General features: G+C 40.5%; 1 protein-coding gene across 5 annotated transcripts; it reads right to left on the reverse strand.

Annotated features, from left to right (window-relative positions):
- Window positions 1–503: 503 nt before the first annotated feature.
- LOC148020742 (uncharacterized) lies at window positions 504–6,827 on the reverse strand. 5 transcript variants are annotated; one of them, XM_087698555.1, is made up of 6 exons: window positions 4,598–5,314; window positions 4,486–4,503; window positions 3,995–4,056; window positions 3,377–3,556; window positions 3,172–3,293; window positions 613–3,061 (listed from the first exon to the last, which is right to left on the reverse strand). In XM_087698555.1, exons 1-6 carry the CDS (start codon window positions 4,628–4,630, stop codon window positions 2,943–2,945), a joined length of 534 nt encoding a protein of 177 aa, XP_087554681.1. In that variant the 5' UTR covers window positions 4,631–5,314; the 3' UTR covers window positions 613–2,942. The 5 variants fall into 5 exon arrangements, with proteins under 5 accessions (XP_087554680.1, XP_087554681.1, XP_087554679.1 ...); XM_087698554.1 differs by lacking the exon at window positions 613–3,061 and adding an exon at window positions 504–595 and having other exon boundaries at window positions 4,454–5,314; XM_087698553.1 differs by having other exon boundaries at window positions 4,454–5,314.
- Between the last annotated feature and the right edge of the window lie 8,612 nt (window positions 6,828–15,439).

A 15,439-nucleotide genomic window follows, 5' to 3' on the forward strand; every position in this document is an offset into this window, starting at 1 on the left:
TATTACCGTCGCTATTAGCATCACAAATTTATTGCACGCGTCGCTATTAGCGTCACAAAATGCATCGCAAAGCATCGTTATCAGCGTCGCTATTTGCGTCAATATTAGCGTCACAAATACCAACGCAAATAGCGACGCTGATAATGACGCTAATACCGACTGTTCTATGGCGTCGCCAGTAACAACGTTTTTTACGACGACGGGGAAAAAATTTATTTATGAATATTTTCGTCACTTTTAACGTCGATATAAGGCCTATATCTTGTATTGTTTGTACGCACATGGATGCTTGGTTTAAATATTTAATTACTTGACATTGTACTTGGATACAGCTCAACTTTTGGGCTACCCAACCGCTTTATTCTTTATTTGGACAAAAGCAAACACAAAAGCCAAAACATGTTGATTGTAAAATTGGGCTATTTTTTAGATTTAAGATGAATAAATCTATAAGTACATGCCTTGTGAAACACTCACACAGGCATGGGGGGAGATTGTACCTAATTCGTTTTTTTGCTTCATGTCGTGCAAACTCTCTTCTTGCTTTTATGAGTTTTCGTAGAGTTATTTGGTCTTAGGGACCTTCCGGTGCTCCCTACACACGCATCCAACATCTGATTTGCGCACCAAAAGAAGCTCATCGAGAAAGGCAAATGAACTAAAAAGGAATATTAAAAATACTAATGAAAATATATTGGATATGAAAAAGCTCTCAATTTTTAAAAAAGTCACTATTAACTTCATAGCATCTTTATCATGTTGTTTGTCAGATGTTATAAGTAAATAAGAACTTTGGGACTACCAAAACATGTCAGACTTTGGAGATTTTGGCTAAAAAAAATGAGAGAACCACGAAGTGGACTGTATTGTCTTCAAAAAGGAGGAAACAAGAATAGCATATTTTTTCACACATAGCAAACTCTCTTTGACGCTTTTCTTCATCTCGTGATCAACAAAAACATATTTTTTGAAGCGTTTTTTGTCCTAATGTGAAAAAGTCATAGACAATGCCACTCTAAGAAGTCCACCTTATAAAACATATAAGATACCACATGAGTTCAAATGAAATGATATTTTATTTAGAAAAAATTATAGGATTATATTTATAAAATGATTTTTCTAATTATAAATTTAAAAACCTATAAGTTTAGTCAAGTAAAAGGGATCATTTTATAGTCTTATAGCATATAAAGAAATTGTATTTTTTAATATCCTTTAAACACATGTTATATAGATTATTTTTTTAAGGTGCACCCCCCGAGAATGCCACATGGCATACCAAAGGTCCAAGGGGAGGGGACTCATCCCTATGTCACATCATTTGGTTGTCTCTTGATGCTTTTGAAATGGAGTTTGCCCTAGCTCAACGCTTTATGAAGCTAGCCACGAAGTTATTGAGAAAGGGGATTTCTACTTCGTTCTATATATGGGATTCTTAGAGGTCGTGATGGCTATAGCAAGGCATGATAATGGTAGTTGGGATTGAACCAAGAGGAGGGAAAAACCCTCTTGGCAATCCTCTTTGAGAGAAAAAGAAGATTGGCCTACCTCCACTATGAAGAGAGATGACTGTCTTTGAAGGATCTTGCTAGTTCCTCTAGCAAACAACACTAGCATTGCAGGTCACAACATGACTACAAAGCAATCTCCCATGCTCTCGTGAGATGAGCATTCACACCAAATGGAAGAAAGACTTTCCATGGCAAGGCTACCCACTTGGAAGAAAAGGATCAAGAGGCTATGGAAGACAACACTTGTCTTCAAAGACAATGTCCTAAGGTGGCGAATTATGTTAAAGAAACTACCCATAAGGACTAGACTCTCCAAAAGTGAGTCGAATTTCTCCACTCTACCATTTCTGTGGTCATGCTCAAGAATGGGAAGTACATCTCTTTTGGAGCTCCATCCATATCACTTCTATGTGGAGGACCATCAAGAGATGGCTCAAAGAAGCAAACTTATGCAACTCTGTCAATATCACTACTGTGCTTTTTTTGTGATTAGGCTAGATTGAACAATAGCACATTGTGCCTTTCTACCTTATGTTTTGGATGCTACCTTGAGATTCATATGGTCTTGTAGAAATGATGTAATTTTAAAACTCGCTCTACCATAAAACCTGATTGTAAGCTTGGGAGACTTTAAGTAGGAGGTGCTTATGATCTTGAGTCCTGTGAAACTAAAAATTGGTTTTTTAGGCGTTTTCATAGGAAGATGGAACATAAAACTTGAGCCTCAACACATCATCTGATGTTGCAAGCTTTACTTACTTTGATCTTTATATGATGCACATTACGAAAAAGGAAAAAAGAAAAAAAAAAGAAAAGATACAAATGGTCATAATTCATGGAGACAAATGACACTATCGTTCAACTTAGTTATTGGCAATTATATCAACCCAACCCTTGTAAGGTGTGTGCATAGTCACCTAGCTTGCGTTAAGATGTCTCTCAACTCCAAATTGTGCTCAAAAAGCACAAAAGATCGAATTGGCTGAGTTTGATCAATTGTTAAATTTGGGATTGTACGTTGTTGGCATAGAAAAAAGTTATCCAGATCACTCAACCAAACTTCTGAAAAGGCATGATGTAAAACATGCAAAGAGTATGCCTATTGAGCGAAAGGCACAGTAATTATTGCGACATTTTCCAACAAATGTTACCATGCACAACATACTGGTCCATTTCAAAGTAAGAGAGAACTGTGTGCCCAGGAGCTAGCAAACACTTGCTTAACTAGCAGCGGTTTCACTTGACAAGAGAGATACATTTTCTGCCATCTCGCAAGGGATGCCTTAAATTTTGGCAACTTTGCACCGTTCCTGAACACAATCTGATTTTATGCACTCTGTTCTCACAAGGAATCTTATCAACAAAGGTCTCTTAACAACAAGGGGAGAGGTTAAGCAAACCGAATGGGTTAAAAAGTCGAGAGGGGGGAGATTAAACAAGCCGAGTGGGAAAAACAGTCGAACCAACCACTGCTGCAAATGCCAAGTCTGCCAGCACTGAATGCCTCTCCACAGATATTAGGGTCATCCATCTGCAAGAGCCGCATTTACCTGTCTCCTCGATCTCACAATCAATTACCTCTAGGCATCACCATTAGCATATAGTGCAACTCAAACACGAAATGTTTTCCAACCTACTGAGAAGCACTGGAATATAATACCACAATCATGCGCAGAGATCTTCCCTTCGCATTTAGGCTTGTGGCAACCAGAAAGCTTTTGCATCTTCCTTGTATCAGTGGTAACATCAGAAAACAAGCTATTTTCTCGAGAAGAAAGCCTCCTGTCAGAACCTAGCCTTGCTTGTAAGGATGATTAGGCATATTGAACAAACACCACCATAATCAAACCAACCACACTACTTACTTCGACTCGGTAGTGTGTGTACTCCTTGTGGTAGAGCAAATGGCAACGTGCCCATCTTCGGTAGGGATGGCACAATCAGCAAAAGCCAAGATGTTTGATGAGTCATGTAGAATCTGCTCTCCACCTCCATCAGCACCAACAACCCTAAGCTTTGGTAGGCTTGTCCCTCCTCCTAGTTTCCTAATTGTGTATGACAAGAATTCATCAATGAATAGTTGCAAACAGAAATTTGAGAATAGAGCTACTAATCAGAATTGATTTAAATCTTCTTTTCCACATCAACACTATCTTGAGAAAGTGAAGATGGAAACTCAGGTAATGAATGGTCTCCTTTAAGTTTGTTTTGCATCCTTGCAAAGCCCATCTTGCCTGCATCCTCAACAAGGATGCAGAACAAGAATAGATTTGCAAATTTCTTAAACAAAGGTTATGAGCACTCCCAATGATTCATTGAGTCAACAATTAAAGAGCATGAGCTTCCCACAATGCAGATCACTTTCCACTCACAGATTATCAGAGCTGTTACGAGCACTTAGAGTGACTGATTGAGTCAACAACAATTAAACCGCATGAGATTCCCACAGTGAAGATCACTTTCTAATAGCTGTTAGAGCATACCTTTCCAGTGAGAGTAGTGTCAGGAGCTTGCATGATGCAATCGGCGTTGACAATTGACATGCCTAAGAAAAAAAAACGCAAGGGAATCAGGTAATTCTGAGGAGAAACCAAGAAAATAAAACCGAAAGTAATCTTCGATAAAATTAGACAAAATTGTTCAGGGATGATCATCAACGTAGAGTAATGAGATAGAAAAAAATTTGAAATTATCTTTTTAAAAAAGTGAAATAATAAAACCCAAATTCGAAATCTGTGAAATGAAACCCAAATTCAAAATCTGCGAACGGAACCCCAAATTCGAAATCTGTGAAATGAAATCCAAATTCAAAATCTGCGAACTGTTTCTTAGCTCCAGGAATTGAGCTTTGGATCTCCATGCACGCATGCCGATGGTGTTACCAACACACCAAGCCCTAATTTAACGAATTATTATTTTTAAATTTTAATTTAAAACAGTACTGTATGCAGGCGCCCCCAGAACCGGCTCCCACCGTTTCCCCACCAGCACGCTGGACAAAAGCCAAAATGAACCACAAGGTTTTTATCGTCCACGCCGTACAGCAGGCTGCAAGATTCGAGACTCTGCAATAAGACAAACCTTGCCTTTTCAGCCACAGCCCCTTTGGTCCTTGTCATCCATTCAATGCCATGACGAGCAGAGTCCTTGACTCCTGATCTACATAAATAACAGTTCCAACCTCCAAGTTTCCAAGTTCCACTACTCTATCTGTCTGTCTATCTCTCTCTCTCCCGAGTCCCAAGTTCCCTCTTGATTTTCAAAGGTGCGGCATCAACCGTGCTATGCATTTTGCAATATCGAATGTCAAATTGCCTGATGTAGGATGCGACTGGCAGTCGATCGCACTACAGAGAGTCCACTTTGCAAAGCATTTTATGATTTTCGAGAATCCCAATCACGTTGGATCCTTTCTTTGGGTTCGCCGGCTTTATTACCTCCTTCCACGACTGCCGATTGCTTTTTGTTGTATTATGTGGGACAGATGCTGTTAATTTCATCACGTAAAACAATGACCAAATTTGGATTTTACGATTGAATTTAAAAGATCGTGTTTTAGACTTTTTAAAAAACTCTACGGAGGATACTTTATATGGGGGCCCTATTTGACCCTTGGCACCATAAGGGCCTAGTTGTGCCTGGCACAGTGCACTAGTAGGGGAAAGCTCACCCCACTCACCCTGCAACTATGTGGAGTGGGGCTGAGGAGGGCTACCATTAAACCCACCAACTCATGCAAGTACATCTTCAAAACAGGGTGCTAAGGGCAGGGTCGCGCTCGGCACAACTAGGGAAAAACAGACTTCACTCACCTTGCAAGTATGTTGTTGGACTGCGAGTGGTGGGGGTGAGCAAGGTTATTGTATAAACCTCCAAACCCTGCAAGCATCCCTTCAAAAGGGGGTGCTAAGGTCGATTTTGGTGGGGTTAAATCTTCTGATTGCTTACAATCGAACATCCTGCATCTTGTTTGACAAAGAAGGCCGTGATCATCTAATGAAGGACAAGGGTTTGACATGCTGAGCAAGGAGACATTAAATATTTTGAACCTCCTTTTCCTAAGCATATGTTGGTTTGAACGAGATGCAAGCGGACCTTCACAACTCTCCTCCTAACCGCACTCATGCTAGTGTGACCCAACTTTGAGGTTAGTTTAGTAGGGTTAAAAGGATTTCAAATGGTTGCAAAAGTGATTTTCCTCCATCTTGTTTGACAAACAAAAAGAAGGCTACGATCATACAATTCAGCGCAAGGCTCTAACATAGGAGAAGGCAACCGAAATGCAAGTCTAGCTTCCCAAATCTCCTCCTACCCCAATGCACGCTAGTGCGACCCACCTCTAAGGCTAGTATCCCTCCCACATGTAATTGCCAGAAAAGTGCTGATGAGAAAGGATGCTTGAGAAGGATGTTTTTTTTTTGGGGGTCATAAATGAAAATAGTGAAGTCCTGACCTCTAAAGTGGATGAGATTAAAAATGCAAGCTTAAAGGCCAGATTTTGGTGTCGGCGGACAGTCTGAGTGGACGGCCGCGGCGCACACCTTTACCCCAGCGAGTTTTCAAGCGTTTTTTAATTTCTTGTTCTATGCAATGCAATATCTACATATATTCTCAATTAAATAAAAGGCATCTCAACTTTTTGAGCCAGCCCACGCGACGCGAATGCACCGACCTGCAGCAACACAACAGTACGCGACTGCCGCACTAAAGCTGCATTAGTTACCCAACAGCTCCAGCCAGCGTGAAAGCACCACCGATCTCTCCCGCCCAACCTCCAACTCCATGTATTGATCAAAAGAAGCCATCGGCCGGCGAGGTGGTGAATATTGCATTAGCCAGCTGGTGAATATTGCATTAACAGGCAGCTGAGGCATATTCAGAGGATGATGACACGTCGCAACGGAAATGCCTTACTATTTAACCGTAGACATGTTCCTTATGGGACTAGATGTCTATATATATATATAAGGGACAAAAAGATGATCTCGTACCTGAGCAGTGAGGTGGCATATATATATATACAAAAAGATATATACATAAGGGACGAAAAGAATAGCTTGTACCTGAGGTGGCATATACCGATGGGTCCCGAGAGGTCATATTAGTTAACCTCTGTCTCTGACGGATCTCTCTGGTCGAAAGATACATGGGAGATAGAGATGAATTGAGATGTCCTTTAATATGCATGTTCATGTGAGGCCGCTGGGGGTCGTTGAAGGAGAAGCTCCCGTCGCCTCAAATTTACCTACCACACTGTGTTCTACTGGCTCATATCGCCATTGTCTCGAAGCTCTGAACAGCGCAGCTTATTCTATGTCTACATGTGTACGCATTTTCAAACTATGTCGCCATTAGTCCCCACACCTTTATAGATTCTTACAAGATATAGTTGTCTTATCCATTTCATGAGACCCCACACTTTTACAGATTTTTTGGTAAGACATAGCCATCTTGTTGATTTGATACCCTACAATTATCCATTTCATGAGACCCCACACTTTTATAGATTTTTTGGTAAGACATAGCCATCTTGTTGATTTGATACCCTACAATTATGTGTGCACGTGAAGATTTCTTATGGAATCAAAATTCCTCATGCAAGCACATAAGAGACATATCATCATACTTTATATTTTTCGTTCAAAATGAAGATGCTACAGATATTCAATGGAGAACAATACGTGATTTTGACAAGTTTGTATAACTATGACATTTACATTGCCATCATATTCTTGTCAAGAGCTTGTCAAGGGTTAGATTGTTTGAAGCATAACATGACAATAATTTCATTACCATCTTCAATGTAACGTTCTTTGATTTAAAGCTTTTCCTCAATCCTCAATACCCTAGTACCTCTTATGCAACTATTTGGAAGACATAGAGTGAACTCTAGTAGCAATGATGGTAACATCACTACAAGCTATCTCTCTTCCTATATGATTAGTTCTCAAGGAAAAATCATATTTTTGGTACAATTCTTCTCCATCATGTTTAGGAAAGTAGCACATTTCTTGTCGTCTTTTAACGTCGTGACAACATGAAAGGGTTTATACACATGTTCATATATTCTCTTAGTAAGATGCCATACCAAGCACAAATCATTAGTCCCTACCATTTAACTACCAAGCATGAGAAACCAATGCCATATGCAAGCCTACATACAATAAGTTACAATCATGTGGTAATTAAACAATGCTGCAAATCCACATAAAATAATAAATATTAAATCATGATTTTATTTTCTTATAATCTAATGTAATTTCTATAACACATAGTTGTAACTATAAACATACAAATTTTAAAATTTTCCTAGCATCAAATTTAGGTATTTTCGTTCAAAAAGCAATAAGTAGCAAGAGAATAAAGTAAATACAAACACACATTAAAATACCTATACTAGCAAATGTGTTATATATATATATATATCCAAGGTGCAAGTGCTCCCACATTACCAAGTGAAACCTTTTCTCAAAAGATCCATGGTATGGCACCTTTTCTTTTGTTTTCACAATCCATGGATTGCCTAGTTATGATTTCCCTTTTTAAAGAGCTTCTAGCTTAGGTTTAGGATTTCTTTTATCTTTGGTGTTATTTTCCATATGAAAATTCACCTAAATATTATAGTTTTAGATGTATTAGTTGCAATAACTAAGCTTAGAATAAATGCACTAGTAGTGCTGGTCATAAATGCACTCATCTATAATGTACACATCTCTATGTGGCAACCATCAATGCACTAGAGGTAGAATAGTTGCAAGAATATGGTCACAAATCTACTTATTTATCATTAAGAAAATTGTATTTAACAAGTCCACTATTTCGATAGATGCTTCTATGCATTTAGATGTATGTTTTGCCAAGTTGTAGGCAAGCACTATAAGGATATATGGGCATAGCGCTGGGCAGTTGCAATGCATATCAGTGGCATCTCTATGCGATGGTACTCAGAGAAAAAAAAGGCGAGCGAAACCTCAGCATAGCATTTTTTCGAGAGAAGGAGAGCTTCGCACCACCATTGTCGCCACCATCACCATCGTTCATGAAGAAGAGGAGAAAGTGCATAAGGGAAGAAGAGGGGTTGTCATGAAGAGGAGATAAAGAATCCGGCCTCGGGCCTTTGCGGTAAGTACATTGCCTCCCTCTTGGTTTGTTCTTGTTTTTTCTTCTTTTCTTTTGTTTGTTTTTTTTTAGAATGAGGTTCATTGAGGGTGAAAGAGAGGAAATGAGAGAGGAAAAAGAAAAAAGGAAAAGGAAGAGAGCACGAGAGAGAGAGACACTACAACAAAAAGGCCTCATAGACGCGATTTTTGAATATAGAGAAATTCTTACGGGCGCGTCTATCCGCCCGTCTATTCGCACGTCTACCATTTCGCGTCTATAATCACATGTATCAAAAAATTTACACGCACAAATAGACACGCAATAGACGTACATATACACGCGAATATAAACACGCAGGTAGACGCGTTTTTACAAGCACTGGTAGACGTGAACGGAAAACAAAAAATGTCTTTTTTTAAAAAAGATATTTAATTTCTTTTTTAAATTTGAATTATGAAGCACATGTATAAGCGCGTATAGTCTACACTATAGACGCGCGTATAAACGCGAATTATCTACAATTTAGATGCGCGGATAGACGCGTAAAACAAAACTGGAAAAAAAAAACTAGAGAGCATGTTCCCCCTCCCATACATCAGATTGTGCATTTGGAAAAAAGACAATGTATCTTACGGGCACGAGAATTGAAAATAAAATTTCATGTATTCATTATATATCAAAAGCATTTACAAGGGAAGTTTAAGTGCTTGCGACCTAAAGCATGGCCACAAGCAATAGGCTCAAAGATGGATCATACATATACAAGAAAAGAAGGCCTCATGAGGAGGTATGGTGCTCCTCTACGAATTTGAAGAGGAAACATCTTCGCTAGTACCACCATGGCTACTAGCGTCGCTATCTCCCTCCTCGCTATGCTCCATATCTGGGTTCGCCTACACACACAAAAGATCAGGGCTGCTTACGTAGACAAGGTGGAGAAAAAGTTATAATTAGCTATACTTTTAATAGGAAAGTAAGAAAAACATATCTCCTCTGGCTGTCGAATCCTCATGGCCCGGTTATATTGGTCCTCAGTGATGAGAACCTCCTCATAGAAGTGAAGCCATGTGGTTGCGCGGTTATGGCCTCGATGGTAACCTACCTCTCTAGGAGTAGGTGTCCTACCAACGATGGTAGTCTGCAAAACATTTAGATATATACAAATAATTATGAGTCACAATATATTAGAATAAAATATGTAAAGAATTGAAAGAAATATAAATTTTAAAAAACTAGAAATCAAAATATACTTACAAACTCTGCCTCCCACGACTCTCTGCCGCCTAATCCGTAATGCGACGATCCCATTGTTTCCATTTGGATCCGTCGCACCTCTGCGTGCTGGCAACTCTTTACTTTCTCTGCTGCTTTCTTCTTGGCTTTCTTCTTGGCTTTCTTCCACTTTATGTGGTGGCACATAGGTGGTTGGCTATAGGCTCCACGCCCCTCCTCCTGCCTCCGCAGTGAGTCCCTGGCCCGTGTCATGAGGTGGGATCTTTTATTGTGAAGCATATCCCTCACTTTTGTGTGTCCCCAATCATCCGAGAATCGCTGACCCTCAGGATTTGGATACCTCCTATGGACTGCCCTCAACACCTCCTGCCACAAGCCGCTTTTCTGATTTTTGAAGGCAATGAAACAATCTTTATACATCGCATGCACAACGCTCCTCATGTACGCCATTACATCCCTTCCCTCATCATCATGAAAGATGCCACCAGCATTTGTAACTCTATAGTACTGGTGTACAACCTCCTCTACGTGATCTACTGGTGAGGGTGATCGCTCGCCACCTCCTAGGCAACCCCCACACAATCCTCATCCTCCCCCTCGACTCTCCCTCCTTCCTCTTTGTCGACTACCCTCTGCCTCGCTGGACGTACGAGCTTCTGCAGATACTTGTGCTTCAGCCGATGCACGTGGAGCACGTGGAATACCTGCATATGGAGTATCTGCATGTGGAGTTTGGGAAGTAGTGCTAGGCAAAGACGTCAGAGGCGTCCCAGACATGACACTGAACACCTCGTCCGCTGTGGGAGAGCGGCCAAGGTGTCTGGTCATCTCTCCCATGAAGTCTTCCCTACTAGGAAAACCTCCAAAAAATGCATTGACCCCCCTGCCAAAGGAGGCCAATGTATCATTCATGCGATCCAAATCCGAGTCATTGCTAGATGAACCAAGATATGACATCTGCAAAAAAAACACAAGAAAAAGAAAAATTTATTCGCATATAAAAAATCATATATTACCTACATTTTTAAAGAGCTTTCTTTAGACATTGAGCATAAAACTTAAATGCTAATGCTTCTCATAAACAAGAAAACTGATAAACACAAACATGGGATTGGTCACATTCATCATTGCAAAAATATATTGTTTACTATCAGAACTGGGAGACCTGGCACGTGCATCCCCACGTCTAAATTGCAGGTTAGACGCGCCCTCAGACCCGCTCCAAAGTGAACCTTCTGTCTAGCGCGTCTATCTTCGCATCTAAGATGCAGCACAGACGCGCTATTAAACGCACATTCCAAGTCAATGCACGTGTATAATCGCATGTAGACTGCAGGTCAACCTTCTGCCCAGTGCTGTATCATCGCGTATACACTGCAAAGCACACACGCCAACATACGCGCTCTAAGACATGCCCTCATACGCTATGAGAGGAAACATTTATCGCGTCTATATCTACGTCTACACTGAAATGTAGACGCGCTATCAGACGCGCTCGGTTGGCTGATTTTAGCGTGACGACCGCCATTGATGATTTACAAAATGCAATACATAATAGAATCACAAATCCTAAATACACAAACAAAGCAGAGAGAGGAAGAGAGAAATAAAGAGAGAGAGAGAGAGAGAGAGAGAGAGAGAGAGAGTCACCTTGGGTGTTTGGTGTGGCGGGTGGTGACGCTTCTTCCTTCTCCTTCTTCCTCTCCTTGGTAAGTTATTCTCCCTTGATGCTTGCTTGCTGCTTCTTCTTGTTCTCCTCTCTCTTGTTCTCTCTTTCTTCCTCTCTTTGGCTTTCCTTTTTCCCTTCTTGTGTGTTTGAAATGAAAGAAGAGGTGAGTCATGAGGAGGTGAGGCATGAAGAGACTGCATGTCAGCTAAACTCAAGCTTCAGAACCGCAAAAAACGCAGGAAAGGAAAGGCGCAGTTTGAAAAGAAATGATTTAAGTATGGTTTGAATTTTGATGTGTGCGTCTATTTTTGCGTGTATATGCGCGTCTATTGTTCAGGTAGACGCGAGTATAGACACGAACATAGACGCGAAAATAGACACCAATATAGACGCATAAGTAAACGCGGATATAGACACGCATTTAGGCTTTATCATAATTTTTGGTTTTTAAGATAAGTTTTGATAGTAAATTCTTATCATAAGTTTTAATGTATTTATGATTATTTTTGTGTATTTAAAATTGAGATCTTATGTAAACATATGAATGACAAATATTTTGATGTTGTCATGAATTAGGTTTAATCATATCGACATTGTCATCACCTAGTGCGATGCAAGCTGATGAGTCAATGAGCACATCCTCAAGTGAGGATGAAACATTGCGTCTTCATAATCGAGATGCATGGCTACGACGAAAAATTAAATGCATATGTGATCGTTGTCTAGGGTGTATTTTTCGAGCACGTCGAATTGCAATGTCACACCTCAGCTTGTATGGAGAATGGGATCGAGAAAAATCACCGGTATTCATTGTTTTTTTTTACCACTAAGATTGCTAGTCTATGTTACGGGAATTATATATCAACGTACATGAAACTCCCTTTTGTGGTTAAGCAGGATGCGGTGCCACATCCTCAGATGCTCCCTCCCGGGCGTCGAGAGGCTGCAAAACATCGACGTGAGGAGGCAGAGTCTTCAAGAAGAGTAGAGACTGACGACCATGATAGTAGCCCTCATGAAATGCCCCATCAAGTCATAGAGGATGAGATTTTGGACAACATGGTACACCATCTATTTTCGCAACCGGTTCAGGGAGAAGGCCACTCTAGGAAGCCAGATGATCCACTATATGTAGCATCATCTACTCCGTTGTATGAAGGTTGTACGTACTTCATTCTTCATGCATCCCTCGAGATACTTAACTTGCAAACAATTTATGGATGGAGTAATGTAAGTTTGGATGCGTTATTGAAGTAGGTATCAATTCAGTTTGGCTTATGAATCATAATATTAATTGTTCTATTTTAAAATCAGATAGAAATATATATTGGTGGTTTTTTAACTCACTTTTAAAAATATAAATAGGTTATTATCACAAATGCTTCCAAAAGAAAAAAAATTGCCAACTAAGAGAGAGCAAGCAAGACATTACTTGATATCTTTGGGAGGCCTCGATTATGTCAGGATCCATGCATGTGTCAATGTTTGTGTCTTATTTCGTGGGATTCATGAGTTCGCACGAGAGTGTCCTGTTTATGGCGAATCAATATACGAAGTGGAGATGAAGTCAATGGATATGCCTCGTAAGATTTTGCGACATTTTCTGATTTTTCCACGTATAAAACTTATGTTCAAGTGTAAGTCTTTTGGAAAGCTCATGTCATGGCATGCTAGTCATCGTTCAAGTGATGGAAAATGGAGGATCCCTGCAGACACACCGACATGGCAACATATAGATAATTTGTGGCCCATTTTCAAAGAAGAGCCAAGAAATTTGAGATTTGGTTTAGGTATGGATAGAATCAATCCATTTGGCATCAAAGGCACATCATACAGTGTATGGCTAGTGGTATTAGTGAACTATAATATTCCTCCATCCATGGCAATTAAAAAGGGACATGTAATGTTGTCCCTTCTGATTCTTGGAAAGCACAAGGTAAAAAACATGGACATTTACTTAGAGCATTTGATTGAAGAGTTAGAAATGTTATGGGAAGGTATTGAGGTGCAAGATACAAGTGCATCTGCATCCTCTAGAGATTTCACATTGAAGGCCATGTTGTTGTGGACCATGCATGACTTTCCAGGATACAGAGAGTGTTCAGGTACATGTATATAACTCTATATTTGAAATTCAAGACTTGAATCAATTGCATTTTATTAATTCACTTGTTTTTTCAGGTTTAACCACGTCAGGATATCATGCATGTCCTATTTGCGGTCCCTCTCTAGTTTCCTCTAGGATGGCACGTTTAAAGAAGGTTATCTACGACAATCATCATCGATTTCTTCCTATTGACCATCCCAAATATGTTCTCCCTACTAATGGAATGACTCCACAATATCTAACCATTCGAGATTGGAAGGAGAGATGGATTAATGCCGACAGTCACTCTCCACTCGGCATGAGTCGGTAAGAAGTGTATTTCTCTCGATTGACTTTAAAGTATTTAGCATGATGAATTGTTTACATAATATATTGTTTGTTTGTTAAGTTCTCTATATTTTTTCGTCTTCCGTACTAGACTGAACTCAAGATCAAACACATGTTAGGCCCCATGCACATATTCAAAAATGTTGTATCTACATTATGGGATCACTTGATAGGGGCTCGTGATTCAGTTAATGTAAGGGAGGATTTATGTAACATTGGTCGCATGAGACGAGCCTGGCTACGCATTGGACCCAGAGGAAAGATTGAGCTACCCCATGCACCTTGGATGTTGTCAAAGAACGAGGAAAAAATAGTGAATGAACAAATATCACTACAAGGATTTGAGCTAGTAGCGACGGCGGGTAGTGGCGTCGCTATTTGCATCGTTATTGGCATCGTTATTTGCGTCACTAGTGATGCAAATAGCGATGCTCCACAGGAAAAAAAGCGGACCGAAACCGAGCGCGATTTTATTTCGCATTTGCACGTTTTGTGTTTTAAGAGCGAGAGCGAGGGAGAGAGCGACCGTCGTGAGAGAAGGAGAGGAAGAAGACTTGCCACCGCCGCCGCCGCTGTTGTTCGCGAAGGAGAGGAGGAGTCTTCATCGCAAAGAGGAGTTGCCCCACACTCACCATATCTCATCGGTGAGTCTCCCTCTCTCTTTCTTTTGCTTGTTTAAGGTATAAATCACTTTCTCTTTTGCTTGTTTAGGAGAGGAAATGAGAGAGAAAGAGAGGCAGAGGGAGAGTGCATTCTCTCTCTTCCTCTCCCTTTTGCTTGTTTAAGGTTTAAATCACTTTCTTTTTTGCTTATTTAGAAGAGGAAATGAGAGAGAAAGAGAGGGAGAGGGAGATAAAGAGAAAGAGAGGGAGAGGGAGTGGGAGAGGGAGGGGGAGGAAATGAGAGAGGGAGAGAAAGAGAAAGAGAGTGAGAGGGAGAGGGAGAGGGAGAGGGAGGGAGAGTGCATTCTCTCTCTCCCTCTCCCTTTTGCTTATTTAATGTTTAAATCACTTTCTTTTTTGCTTGTTTAGGAGAGGAAATGAGTGAGAAAGAGAGAAAGAGAGGGAGAAGGAGAGAGAGGGAGAGAAAGAGAAAGAGAGGGAGAGGGAGAGGGAGGGGGAGGAAATGAGAGAGGGAGAGAAAGAGAAAGAGAAAGAGAGGGAGAGGGAGAGGGAGAGCGAGGGAGAGTGCATTCTCTCTCTCACTCTCCCTTTTTCTTATTAAAGGTTTAAATCACTTTCTTTTTTTCTTGTTTAACAGAGGAAATGAGAGAGAAAGAGAGAAAGAGAGGGAGAGGGAGAGAGAGAGGGAGAGAGAGTGAAAGAGAGAGAGAGAGGGAGAGGGAGAGGGAGAGGGAGGAAATAAGAGAGGGAGAGAAAGAGAAAGAGAGGGAGAGGAAGAGAGAGGGAGAGTGCATTCTCTCTCTCCCTCTCCCTTTTGCTTTTGGAGAGTGTTAAGATATATTATGAGAGGGAGAGGAAATGCAAGAGA

Source organism: Lygodium microphyllum, chromosome 18 (genome assembly GCF_053477565.2).
Source record: "Lygodium microphyllum isolate KBCC chromosome 18, Lygodium_microphyllum_v1.1.10, whole genome shotgun sequence".
NCBI lineage: Eukaryota > Viridiplantae > Streptophyta > Polypodiopsida > Schizaeales > Lygodiaceae > Lygodium > Lygodium microphyllum.

Bases quoted from the DNA above. Each gene is read 5' to 3' on its own strand.
- LOC148020742 (XM_087698553.1), bottom strand. From the start codon at position 4,630: ATGACAAGGACCAAAGGGGCTGTGGCTGAAAAGGCAAGGTTTGTCTTA. The intron at 3,294-3,376 runs GTAAGTAGTGTG...AGGTTCTGACAG, and splicing joins ACACACACTACCGAGTCGAA to GAGGCTTTCTTCTCGAGAAA. The intron at 3,062-3,171 runs GTATTATATTCC...TCGAGGAGACAG, and splicing joins GATCTCTGCGCATGATTGTG to GTAAATGCGGCTCTTGCAGA.